Below are 12,839 nucleotides of genomic sequence, written 5' to 3'. Positions count from 1 at the left end.
ACATGTGCACGCAGGCCAAACAATGTGTCCTCTATTGAAAAGAGAAGAGAGACACTCTATCTTCCTACTTCATTTGATCCATCTCCTTCGCCTTTCTCTCTGCACTCTGCTTCTCTCATACATCCTTCCTCTCCCTGGCCCTTCGGATGAATGTGTCTCTGTTTCAGATCGCTGCTCCGGGGCTACACACACCCATCTGTCTGCAGATGTTACCGCTCACTGTTCACACTGTCTGTGTGTGGGTGACTGACAGTGCTGAATAGTGAATAACAGAAAATATTGTACATGTCACACAGATCAAAAATATGTTGAAAGTGCCAAAAAATGCTCTTCATACTTTGTTACGAGAAAATCTTAAATATGAAAATGAAAACGATTAAAATGAAACTCATTCAAATATGAAACAAATCTTTTTTTTTTTTTTTTTTTTTTTTTTACAGTATATTATTATAAACTATCAACCAAGATTAATATTGCTCATCTAAGCTTCCTGGCAAGGAAGAGTCTTCAAAAACTAAAGTTTAAACAATCCCAACAAGAGTCTGAGCGTTTCACCTGGCTTCTAGGTTTGAAAACCTGCCCAGATACCAATCTGATTGGTAGCAAGCCCAATCCACTGAGACGTAGCACAACCCACAGGATCCAAACAATCTGCTGCTAACATCCTATTACAAAAACACTCCAGGAAACCTGCAAATGTTCTTGGCCCACGCCTAACTGGCACAAGGAGGACCTACTCAATATTGGGAAGGTGCTTTTTGAAGTGATAACAAGCTACAAACACAGATGTCAGTGCTGACAACCCTACAATACGGCATTCCCTATTTGCTACACTGAAACATGAGGAAAGATGTAAGATTGATTTTCTTGTATCTCCAACACACAAGAACAGCGAATAAAAAACACAATTTGCAGCTCATACTAATTTAGCACTTGCAGTCTGTGTCATCTGGATCTAAGTTTGTTTTTATATGTCAGCACAGACACACACACAGGATCTGGGTATTTAAAAACACAGCAGCCTCTTTTCATTTGAAATATAAAAAGTCTGAATCACCAATGCACTTCCTGGCCTCCCAGCAAAACTGCATGATCATCAGTAGTATCTTGATTGTAGGAGTAAGTATGAATCAGTGGTCAGGATTAATAACAACCAGAAGCTTGCTGTGGAGAACGGAAACCTGTGCATGAAGAGAGTGCTGCACCTTCTGGAATCAGCCCTTTACAATGGGGCAAAAGAGAAAAGCCATTCATCAGTACAAAACAAACAACAACAAGTCAACTTACAATAATCATTTCTGCTAATAGGCCAAAGACCAAAAAATCTAGCTGCAGTTTCTCGCATTATGTGTGGAGGAAACGATGCATCAGGCGTCAACTCATTTATAACATGCCCACAGTCAGACGTGGTGATGGCAGCATCATTATGTGGGATGTTGTTCTGCAGCAGAAACTAGAAATGAGTCAATAAGGCTGTTCTGATAACAACTTCAAAGCTGAGGGCACGACTGCTTTTTACTGTAAGACTGCACAGCATCTTTTGGGCTTTTGCAGCAAAGTGATGGGTGCTTTATATTCAAACCAAAAGCTAATCACAGGAAGAATCTGGTTATTAGTTTCTCGTTTGCAGACTCAGACCAGACATGTCGGGGGAATTATATTATTTTAACCTTTGCCAGGTGTGATGCAATTTACTAGACAGTTTCCATTATTACAAGTTAAGTCTTCTTCAAAAACAAAATTCAAAATTACTTCTTAATTTGCATGGTTTTATTTACCTTTAATTATTTAGATCACCTGAAAGGACTTTGAAAGGTCAGCAGAAGCCCCGGCAGTGTTGTCAAGCAGGCAAGCTGAGATGGTAAATACAGACATTTTTTTTTTCCTTTTCAGCTTTTTACCTTTAGGTATTATTATTATTATTTACCACAGGTAATAATTTACCTCAATCTAACCCTATTCTCTGCATCTTCCTTTTTTTAACCAGCTAACTTAATGTCCTCTTTCACAATCTCCATAAATCTCCTCTTTGGTCTTTCTTTAAGTCTCCTACCTGAACTTCCAACCTCATATATTCACTATCCCTCCTTCGCACATGCTCCAACAATTTTATTCTGGCATCTTTGAATTCATCTCCAAAACAACTAACACGTGATGTCCCTCTGGTGTACTCATTCCTGATCCAACCTATCATTGTCACCGTTGACTGATAGAGCATTAAACACACCTGATCACAGCCAGGCTGTGATGGAGGTGAAGACACAGAAAACCAGGTGACTTTGACCCTGAAGGCTTCAATGTTTCAGGTGCACATACACTGTTTGGGCTCTACGATGTTTCTTAAATGAACATGCAAACAGTTCCATAAAAATACTTCCATGTATATCCTCTATGCAGGGGTGCATGTCTGTTTTGATTTGACTAGAAACACGCATAACACTCAACCTGAAACAATGTTCTTTCTATCGATGAATCATCTTTGCTCTCATTTACTGTAACAAATATGCAAAAATTCCAAAATTAATGTCAAAGGTACATATACACAAAGAAAAAAAGAAACTTGCTGATATCAGGTACACATCACACATTCGTCATCAAGTATAAGTTCATTGGTGCAGGGAGGGAGAAGAAAAATTTGTGTATATAACATCCAGTGCTAGAGAACGAACTATAAAGTACTTTTAAAACTAGATCAAATTTACATAATGACAAATATTCTACAGTACATGCATGCACTCAATTTAACACACACAGAAAGTAAACAAACATGTATGTAAAATCACATCAGAGTTTAGACCAATGTATGGAAATAGGTAAAAAAAAAAATATTCTTGAAAAGGCAAGTAGGAGAGAGATGTTAGCAGTTGTTTGAGACAAACTGCAGATTCAACAGAGCAGATAAAAAGTGAGAGGATAAAATTTAGGAGAAAAGACCTCAAAGGACTGGTGACCTCTGGGGTTAAAATATATAAGGGGAACAGATGAGAAGACTCAATCAGAAGGTCAAACAGGCAAACCACTGAAAGAGGGTTGAAAAAAATATATAATCTATAATGGAGCCAAGGCATACAGGACCTCAATAAAGTTTTTGATAAAATTTGAATTCTTATGGAAGCCAATGAAGAGAGGCACACACTGGGATGATGATATGTTTTTGTTAACTGGTTCTGAATATTGCTTCATTCTGGTTCTCCAAAAATTAAGTACTCAATCTGTACCGAGTAAGGCTGGTAATATAAGATCCAAAATTCAAATGTTGATCAGGCGCAACACCAAGATACTTAGAGGCAGAACAAATGCTGCAAAGGAGGCTTCTTATTAATTTGATTATGCAAAATGGCAGGACATATTTATTTTAAAAAATGGCATGTTTTACATAAAAGTAGAAAACAACCTGATGTCTAATGTACTAATTCAATTAAATGTAGATTTATGCACATCCCTGCAAGACTAAGTGCATCAGTACAGCAGCATTCGTGTCATTTCCTCTTATAATCCCTCAGAAACAAGCCTGCCCACAAAGTCTACAACAGAAGCAGCAACAGAAGTTGACTACAAATCAGTTTCAATCACTTTTAAAGTGCAATATTAAGTATTTAACATCTCCAGCCTTGTTTAAAACACAGCAAGAGATTTCTACAAGATCAGAAGAAGACAAGATTAAGTCAGACTGTTTTCTTGAATAAAAACAAGAGTGTGATTGTGTGTTCTGTCTGTACTGACCTGCACTTCTGAGTCAGCGCTGACAGGTTGCAGCTGGAACCAGGTGTCTTTCCCATGATATTTTTGCAGGTCCTCCTTCTTCACCGCGACCTTGCCTATGCACACATTAACACAAAGACAAATGAGCTCAAAAACACAACTCACTCTGTGCTTCCTAAAAAGCCTTCATGTCCTGATGTGATCTATAGCAAAACACCCACACACACACAGACACACACACGTCTGCACATGTACTATAAATCCACACACTATCCATCTCTTTTTTTTAACTCATAGAGGCACCTGGAGCAGAAAAAATGCGTGCATTTTGGTGGCCTGGAGATGACCTGTAGAAGTGGATTTTTATTTTTTGCTTGTACCACCTTCAATCATTCATATTTAATACAAATAAACAAGAGCCGCAGTGATGCATGTTTTTTAGGCTGTGTTCAGTGAGCAAACCCACCAATATTCACACTGACACACCCAATAACACAGAGAGAAACATCCACCCACACAAACAGACATACATTTTCACTTTTATATCTACTGGAAACATTAATGCCCTTTAACCCATCTAGTTAAAAACAACAAAAATAAGCAGGACTAAATACTGCAAGACCCATGTCATTCCTGAGTTGCAACATAACAATTACCTTGGAAATTTGTTTTAAAAAGGAGATGATTCAAGGAAAAAAAAAAATGCAAAAGTTGGGAAAAAACCTAATCTAATAATAATATGATGAAATTAAAGGCTTTGGAAGATTGAAACCATGCAAAAAACTTTGCTATCTTGAAGCACAAACGTGTAATAATCCAGCCAAGATGAGGTTGGGGGTGGAAAAGTAAACATCAAAAAACACAACAGCAAAAAACACAACATAAACGGGCTGCTCCTCTGGTTCATAGTCAGAGATTTGGATAAAACAGAATGGAAAAGGAAATCTGAAAGTTTTCACTGAAGCGTACAAAAGCTCCTGGTCAAAATTTCTGTCTGTGGGAACGGGTAAGTCAGAAAAAAGCATCTTCATTTTTAAAACGTAAAACATTTAATCATCCTTGTGCCAACATTCATGCATGGAAAGGTGATTAAGTTATTGACTTGAGTCTGCCTGAGGTTGCAATACTGTGGATCATTCAGAAACCTTCAACACATCATGAGAGACGATCATCATACGTTAAATGAGTGGTGATTTTGTCAGATTATGCTGCAGTAATAAAATCAATATATCTGGTGTGTAACAAATAATTTGAAAACAAATCTGGATGAGATCTGTTTTAAAGCGGCATAGACATAATCTTTACTGTTTCTACAGAAATGCTGAAGCTTAGAGGACATGCACCTACATGTATTTAAGTCTATTTGGATGAACACATGCAATAGTGATCCCCAACAAGATATGCCTGCATTAGCTGATTTCATCTCATTTTGTATGTTTTCAGGTGGAGCAACATAAATATAATCATTTTTAAAGCCCAGTTTTGGTCCAATACTATAATTTTTGTCCTCAAGTGTAAAATAAACTTGTTCACAGAGTTTCACAGCAAACTTCTCACCTTGTACTCTTTAAGGTGTCCATTTTGAAGTTTGAGTTGTTTGCTGTAGAAGTCAATACCTTGACATTCTTATTTAATCCCAATATACCCTCTGAAAGAAAATGTTCCCAGTGCCACTGACTGAAATACAAATCCAACGTATGATTGCTCCACTAAAATATTTAAAACCCGGAGAGAAGCTCTTTTTATAAAATTTTCCTCCCGTTTTTTTCTCCAAACATGAATATTTTCATGGCAATGTTGTAACTCTGCTTCAGCCTCATCAGTCCACAGGATATGTTTTCCTAAATACATCAGGCTTGTTAAGATTTTCTTTGATTATGAACAGAAGTCATATTTGTGCAAGTGGTCCTGAAAAATACGGCAGCGCTCCAAACCTCCAGATTTAAAGGGATTTTAATTTGTCTCTATCAATGCTGCAGACATCTTTCTCAGAATGATTTCTTGTTTTTCCTAATCTCAGCTTGATCACCACAGTTCCTGTTTACTGACATTCCTTAATTACAAGAAATTACTAACTGAGGAAGAAGTCACCTGAAATCACTTTTTCTATCTTCTTATATTTCCGTCGTTATTCATTCGTATAATGTTGAACCCAAGGCTGCTGACTGTTGCATGTTTGATGAATCAGTGTCTTTATAAAAGTTCTAAATTTACATCACATGGATTTTCTTACAGACAACTGAGAACAAGCAACAACCCCTAACACGCTAATGCCAATGGGAAAAGTTCACTGAGGGCTCAAATCTCTTGTACTAACCAACTGTTGCATGGTGCTCTTTTCCATGTTTCCCCCACTGAAACTGTGTAAGACTGTGGTCATTAAACTTGCTTTAAAAGTTTCACATCATCTTTAACTTAATGCCCTCTGGAAATCTTTTCATCTTCAGCTCTGCAATTAAGAGAAATTTTGACCAAACAACTGCATGTCAGTGTAAAACAAAAACAGGAAATCTACCAGCTGTCTTTGCAACCAGCTTGCTCGGCCAGTTTTATGCCAAATTTATTTATGGAAACAAGTACGCACAGAGAGGTACTGGTTTTGCATTATTTTCAAGATGCTTTCAGACATTTGCACCACTTAGTCAAGGACAAGCAACGTTTCAAAGGCAGCACTTATGAAAAATATATGAAAAGTAAAAACTAAAACAAGAGTTAGTGATGGTCTGACTGCCGCCCTGATATCAGTTAGATCCAGAATAGCAAAGGATCTGAGGGACGGTACTGGTAGTCAAACAAATGATAACCAGCTGCTGGCTGGAGATTTCATATTTAGTCACATTCTGCGATGAGACATTGCTGACTCAGAATGTAGCCAATCAGAGCTTGTGAGAATGTAAAGGTCTGTGAGTGATTATGGTGATGATTCAGATCTGAGTTTAGATCGGAATAAAATAATACAATTACTATCTCTGAAATGTGCACAATCTTCAAATGTCTAAAATTGTAAGATATTAATTAACTGTTCTCTTTATACATTATGCTACTTTTCATTTGGGTTTGAGTTGTTCAGCTCTTGGCTTAGCATGTGTTTAATGGTTTGTTGTTTCCTGCAGTAAAAAGCCAGCTGATGTGTCACTGTAGCTGCTGCGAAAACACTGCTGAGACTCACTTTTCACTGCCCACAATTCACTTTCCACTTTTGAAAAGGTTACTTTTTAACAGAATCGTCAACTCACCGATGCTAGAGTCCCTCCTGAAGACATCCCTGTCAAAGATGTAGAAGGACAGATGTCTGAAGCTACGTGGGATCTCGCAGTAGAAGTCCTCCCCGTAGAAAGGACTGCAGAAGAGAGGAGGCACGAGGCAAACTGGGATTAGACAGCTGTCTGATGGAGCTAGATTAAACAAAATAGGCATATTGTGAAAAAGAAATGGGTATGTCATTTGTCTGTTACAAGTTACAATAAGCAGATCCCAAAACCCATACTGTCACAGTTAGGTTTGTAAAAAGGAAAAAGATGCTGTGAATTTTATCGAAATATAAGTTATGTAAAAACTTTTAAATCCCTCATTTTTGCTGTGTTTTGATTGGCTGTCACAAGACGGTTACATTCTCACAAGCTCTGATTGGCTACATTCTGAGTCAGCAATGTCTCATCGCAGAATGTGACTAAATATGAAATCTCCAGCCAGCAGCTGGTTATCATTTGTTTGACTACCAGTACCGTCCCTCAGAGATGTTATTTTAAGTAAATTTTAATAAAAGACATAGAAGTTGAGATTAAAAATTATCTAAATATTTCCATGTTTAGGTGAAATATCAATCTGCCGTTGAGGCTTTAGAAATCTGTTATGAAACATGCTTTTGAGCTTATAACTCATCCTCTGCTAAATTCACAGGGCAAAAGTAACAAAACTAACAGACATGGCAGGATCTGGCCATTGTATGAGAGGCTTCTTTAAATCAGTTCATTGTTAAAAAGATGTATTGTCACATTACCTTTCAGCTGATCTAATTTTACAAACTGATTTTTGGGTTCAACAAGTTAATCTGTAAACTGTTCCTGTCTCTGTAAGAATTTTTCCGTGTTGTCTGACAAGGTGTGTCTTCAGGTTTCAGTTAGCCTGTGAGTGCACTTTCACCTCCTTTCAAACATCTCAACTGGAAATCTTTTCTACTTTCTCATTTTAGGATGACTGATTTGCTCAATTTGTGGCTTCACAGGTGGAAAATAAAGCCTGCAGGTATTCTGCGATTCAGATTATTAATTTTTCCATGAATAATATGAAATGTGACTCCTCAGTTTGTTTGCAATCAACAAAAAGTCTGTTTGTGACCTCTTGGAGAGCAGATCTACTTCCACAGTAGACTTTACCTAAAGGACAATCACAGAAATCACAGCAATGAGTATCTCGTGAGCTGAGCCCTCAGGGCTGCTGCTAATAATTACTAACTTCTGTTACTCAGCGGAAACAAAAACAGACAGATGGGAGGATGGATGGATGGATGGATGGATGGATTAGACATATAAATTAATTTCAAGCGTGCAAACTCAGCCATTCATTATCTTTAATCAAATTTGGGAAAACCGTACAGGATCTGCTGAGCATCTGACTCATATACGTTTCATGGAGTTTTGCTTGACTTGATATATGAGGTGCGTTCACTGTTTATACCAGATTCAATTGTAATATACCACAAAGCAACAGAATACAAAGTTTTGTGGCAGTTAGAAATACTTTCCTACAGAGTTGAGTTTAGTGCACTCTCTCTCTCAGCGAAGCCTTTCCTCGTTTACTCAGTCTGTCTTTCTCGTCTGCTGCCCGTATTCCACTACATAGTTATGCACAGTCCTCATCGCGGGAGACGACACGCAGGCTGCTTTCACCACCATGTTAACAGCAGTCAGCCTCAACAGTCTACTGTTCTGAGCAGCTTCCCTGTGTCGTTTCTTCTTTGATACAAACATCATCCGACATTTTTTTTTAACAAACTCATGGTGCTTCTGATTGCTACTATGTCACTAAGGAAATGTTTGATTTTATATGGAAAAGAAGGTCGGGGCCTTAAACGCACCAAAGTGACTTCTCCACAATCTTGGTCCTGAAGACCTCCTCTTGGTCCAGGTTGACAGTGCAGTAACAGTCCCTCATCCTGTTTGGCCCCGGGTATGGAGGGATGTTTTTTGCTTCCCCTTCACAGAATAAACAGAGGAGAGAAAAGCAGGAAAGAGATTTAACAGCTGTCATTTAGAAAGCAAAAAAATCAGTATTGATTCAGGCATTATATCTTTTTAAAGACCAGTGACAGCACACAAAGTAAACAAATTAAATTAGATTTAAAAAAAGGTTCATGTTTGATTTGTTTCACCTTTAAGTCTTTGGAATGGGGGGTGGGGTAAGCGGGGACTTGAGTGAAAGAAAAAAGTACATTTGTTCTTTTTTCCATATCAACAATTGTGAAATTTAAACCAGTTTGTCTACCAATCACAGATTGTTTCAGGGTCTGTCATTTTGAATTTAGATTTAAAATGTTCATCTAATCACATAAGTTTGAGTATGAAAAAGCCCATAAAACCAAACAGTGATCACAAATTAAACAAAAAGCAACACAACATGACAATAAATTGAAACAATACTGAAATTCTTGCAGAACTGGGTCAGTTATAACTAGATGAATGACACCATGCTGTCTATTATTTAACAAGTGTTTTCAAAGAAAGCCGATATGTAAATTTAAATACATTTTAAAGCCCATATTACTTTGGAGCACATTATATAATTTGATTGAACTTTACATTATGACCGCATAGAAAGCCTAAAGCCACACCAGATTAGTTTCCAACCCCTGAGCCTTGTGCATCTGACATGTTTGATGGACCATTCACATTCATTATGTGTATTCCTGGAGCTGTTGTTGCCCTGCAATGTCTTGTGGCTGAGAAGCTGCACTTAAAACCTCATTTTTCAGTCTGGGGCATCACACAACCAGCGCACTTTGCTTTGCAGGACTGTGCCATATAAATACAACAGGATATCAATGCACTGGCTGTTTTGAGGGCATACCATGGCAGATTCAGCAAATAAACAAGAGAATAGACAAGATTCAACATCGGACTGACTTTTACTGGTTTTACTGAGAGCTCAGAAAAGAGACTGATCACTTGACGGATACCAAACTATCCTTTGCAACAGTGCCATTATTAAAAAAAAAGAGTGATAACTAACTAAACATACACCCATATAAAATGAGCAACTCACTCATCTAAGTTGTACAAGTTTATTATCACTTTTTTATTACTTATTTTTCCAATATTCAGTTTCAGTTACATTTGCAGTACTATTAACATAAGGTTACTGCAATTGTTTTTTTTTTAATAGCTCAACATTAACAGCACTGATAAACACTTTTTTGTTTAACCAACCTGCTTTCTAACAAGAGGCAAAATGACTTTTCACCGGACATTATAACCATATGGACCATACTGATCAAACCAAGAGTTTTGTTGTACAAAGTCACTGCACTTGTCATAAGGTGAACGTAAGTAGAAATAAACAACAATGCCTGATAGAGCCTTATAGTTTTAGTCACCAGTTACAACAAGTTTATAAGTTACTAGTAAGAAGGGGAAAAGATATTGCTTTGCACAAAACTGTTGTTTTTATTGTCATGGCAAGATGTAGGCTTTATAAATAGTCAAATATTCATGTTTATGATCCTAACTACAGTTAGATGTACAAATGTACTTGTCACTTTATTTAATTATTCCTCATTTTTCCTCACTTAAGCAAAAAATATTTCTAGCAACTGGTTAAGTAAAACATAAAATAGCTTAATATCAGGGCCAGGAGTGCATGCATTTGTATATCTGGGGATGTGTGTGGGAGTCTGTAGGTTCTCTTATCATCAACCCACCACCAAATGTGACAACAGAAATAATAAGCGTAATTCTGCTGAGGTCACTTCTTTCACTCTGGACATACAAGCACTGAGCTGTGGTCTCTGGGACAAATGCACATTTAACTACATGACACGTAACAGCTGTTTTGGTGCTATGTCGTGTCTGTGTTGTCAGATCTGTGAATGGAAGGATCTGCGTGGGACATTTCCTGAATCTTGCTGAGGCTCAATCTGTTCATCAAATATGTGTGACAGATAGCACACCCTTTCGCAAAAATGTGGCCTAGCCACCCACGCAGTCACACATACACATGTCCACACACATGAGCAAAACCACAAAGGTGGTTCTCCAGTCCTGCAGGACCAATATAGTCTGTTTTCTGAAGCTTTCGATCTATGTTAGACAGTAATCTGTTTCTCATTCTGTTTGTCCTCACCCCAAGGCTCAACAGGACTCTGCGGTTTAAAGTTACACGTGTTAACGAGTATTGTCAGGGTTAGCTCCAATAATGTCCCATTGTGTGCATGGGAATCTGATGCTGCTATGTCTCGCTCTGTTATTTCTGACTTTAAATGAGCAACTTCCTCACGGTGAAAGCTGTTATTTTAGTTTAGTACAATGTCAGAGTGAAAAAGAGTGAGGAAGCGGGCAAAAGTTCACACCTCCCATGGCATTTCAGCTTTGAGATTACTTTTACTTCAGTCTAAGGCCTTTGTCAGCTTGTGAAGGCAGCAGTTTGTTCATAATCACCCTTTATAAATACAGTCTCTCAACCCAATTCACAACCATCAGCAGCCTTTAAAAAAGCAGATATAAACCTGAAGGACATTCAGGGGGATTTAACAGACTGTGGAATGATGATACATTAAAACTTATATGTTTGGAAAACTTCACATAGCAAAATCTTTCCTATACATTTTGGAAGCTAATTTTATTGGTTGACTACATAAAAAATAAGCAAAGTATATTATCACAGAACCAGTTCATTGTTGTAGATGGGGGAGGGGAAACGTATCATAGCCAAAAAGAAGTGAGTAATCATATTAGTCACAGCATGTATTTGAACTGTCTGGATAAAAAATGTGACTTATTCACATATTTGGTCTTTTCTGACTAAATCCTTCAACAAAATATCATTGTACTATACTTCCTGATTTTGGTGTTTTGGTATAATTAGATTACATCAGTCATAGTGACTACCTTGATAACGATATAACCACCAGTCCAGATTACAACATTTTTGTACCTTTAACCACAATGTCTGCAATCAGAATGACAAGCAACCCACTGTGAACAAGAAACCATCTAACATCTCCACGATGCTGCACAGCAGACACATGTAAAACCCCGCTGAGACAAACAGAGGTGATGAACTGCTCTCTGTGGGGTTTGCAATTCAACCGTGTTGTGACTGCTTCTTTGGAAGTTCATTCATGCCCTGAGTGAATCATTACACAACAGCTCACAACAACAACACTCGTTCACGAATGCAAAAGACACCTGAGCTGCACAACATGACACACACTCCTCTGTTTCTACTTGCAGATTGCAGCTCTTGCGTGTTAGGTGACGTCACTCTCTTATCTGTCTTTATCCCCACAGTTGCCTCTGTTCTTAGACCTCTCTCCACCTTTTCTTTGCCTTTTTCTCTCTCATATATTCTCTTATTTTTATTTCATCTCTGTCCTTTTATCCCCCTTATTAACACTGCAGACCCAAAATCCCCCTAACCTCTGCTTTTCAACCCATGCGTATTCTTGACCTGCAAGGTGACTTAAGTGGATTGCACCATCGAGGTCATCCAGAACAACATGGGATTACCACAGCTTTTTCAGCTGTCTGTGTTTTTAATGACTCAACTAACACCATAGAATGAAAACTATGACTACTGGAGAGAAAAAAAAACAAGTACAAAAAAGGATACGATCACAGTTTGTATAATGTTCATACTACGCGGCATCCGCATATGTCACATTCAATAGATTATTTAAGAGATTTAATGTAGGTTTCTATCCAAGTAGTGTATATATTACCTGCTTGACTTCCTCAAAACTATCAGATGTTTCACCTCATGCCAATCCAGAAAGAAATTCAACTGGCAGAGACTTAGGTTTTCATTAAGTGAACAATGTTTTACAGTGAACTAATATGCAGTTATGCTGAAATATAATCTTCATTGGGTTTTAAAGTAGCAACATGACAGATGTGAAGACAAATATCACATTATCCAAGCAC

The 12,839-nt window shown here is 37.7% G+C and overlaps 1 protein-coding gene across 1 annotated transcript in view; it reads right to left on the bottom strand.

Moving 5' to 3' along the window:
* The window catches only part of rasa3 (RAS p21 protein activator 3), a 43,581-nt gene that overhangs the window by 18,572 nt on the left and 12,170 nt on the right, over positions 1-12,839 (bottom strand). The window contains exons 2-4 of the mRNA XM_079238487.1: positions 8,780-8,897; positions 6,939-7,042; positions 3,724-3,818 (exon numbers count right to left, since the gene is read on the bottom strand). Of these exons, the coding sequence (XP_079094613.1) occupies positions 3,724-3,818; positions 6,939-7,042; positions 8,780-8,897 (317 nt within the window). The remainder of the gene's footprint in view (positions 1-3,723; positions 3,819-6,938; positions 7,043-8,779; positions 8,898-12,839) is intronic.

This window comes from Telmatherina bonti (genome assembly GCF_933228915.1).
Source record: "Telmatherina bonti genome assembly, chromosome: 1".
NCBI classification, from domain to species: domain Eukaryota; kingdom Metazoa; phylum Chordata; class Actinopteri; order Atheriniformes; family Telmatherinidae; genus Telmatherina; species Telmatherina bonti.
This window is presented reverse-complemented; position numbering and strand designations above follow the sequence as displayed.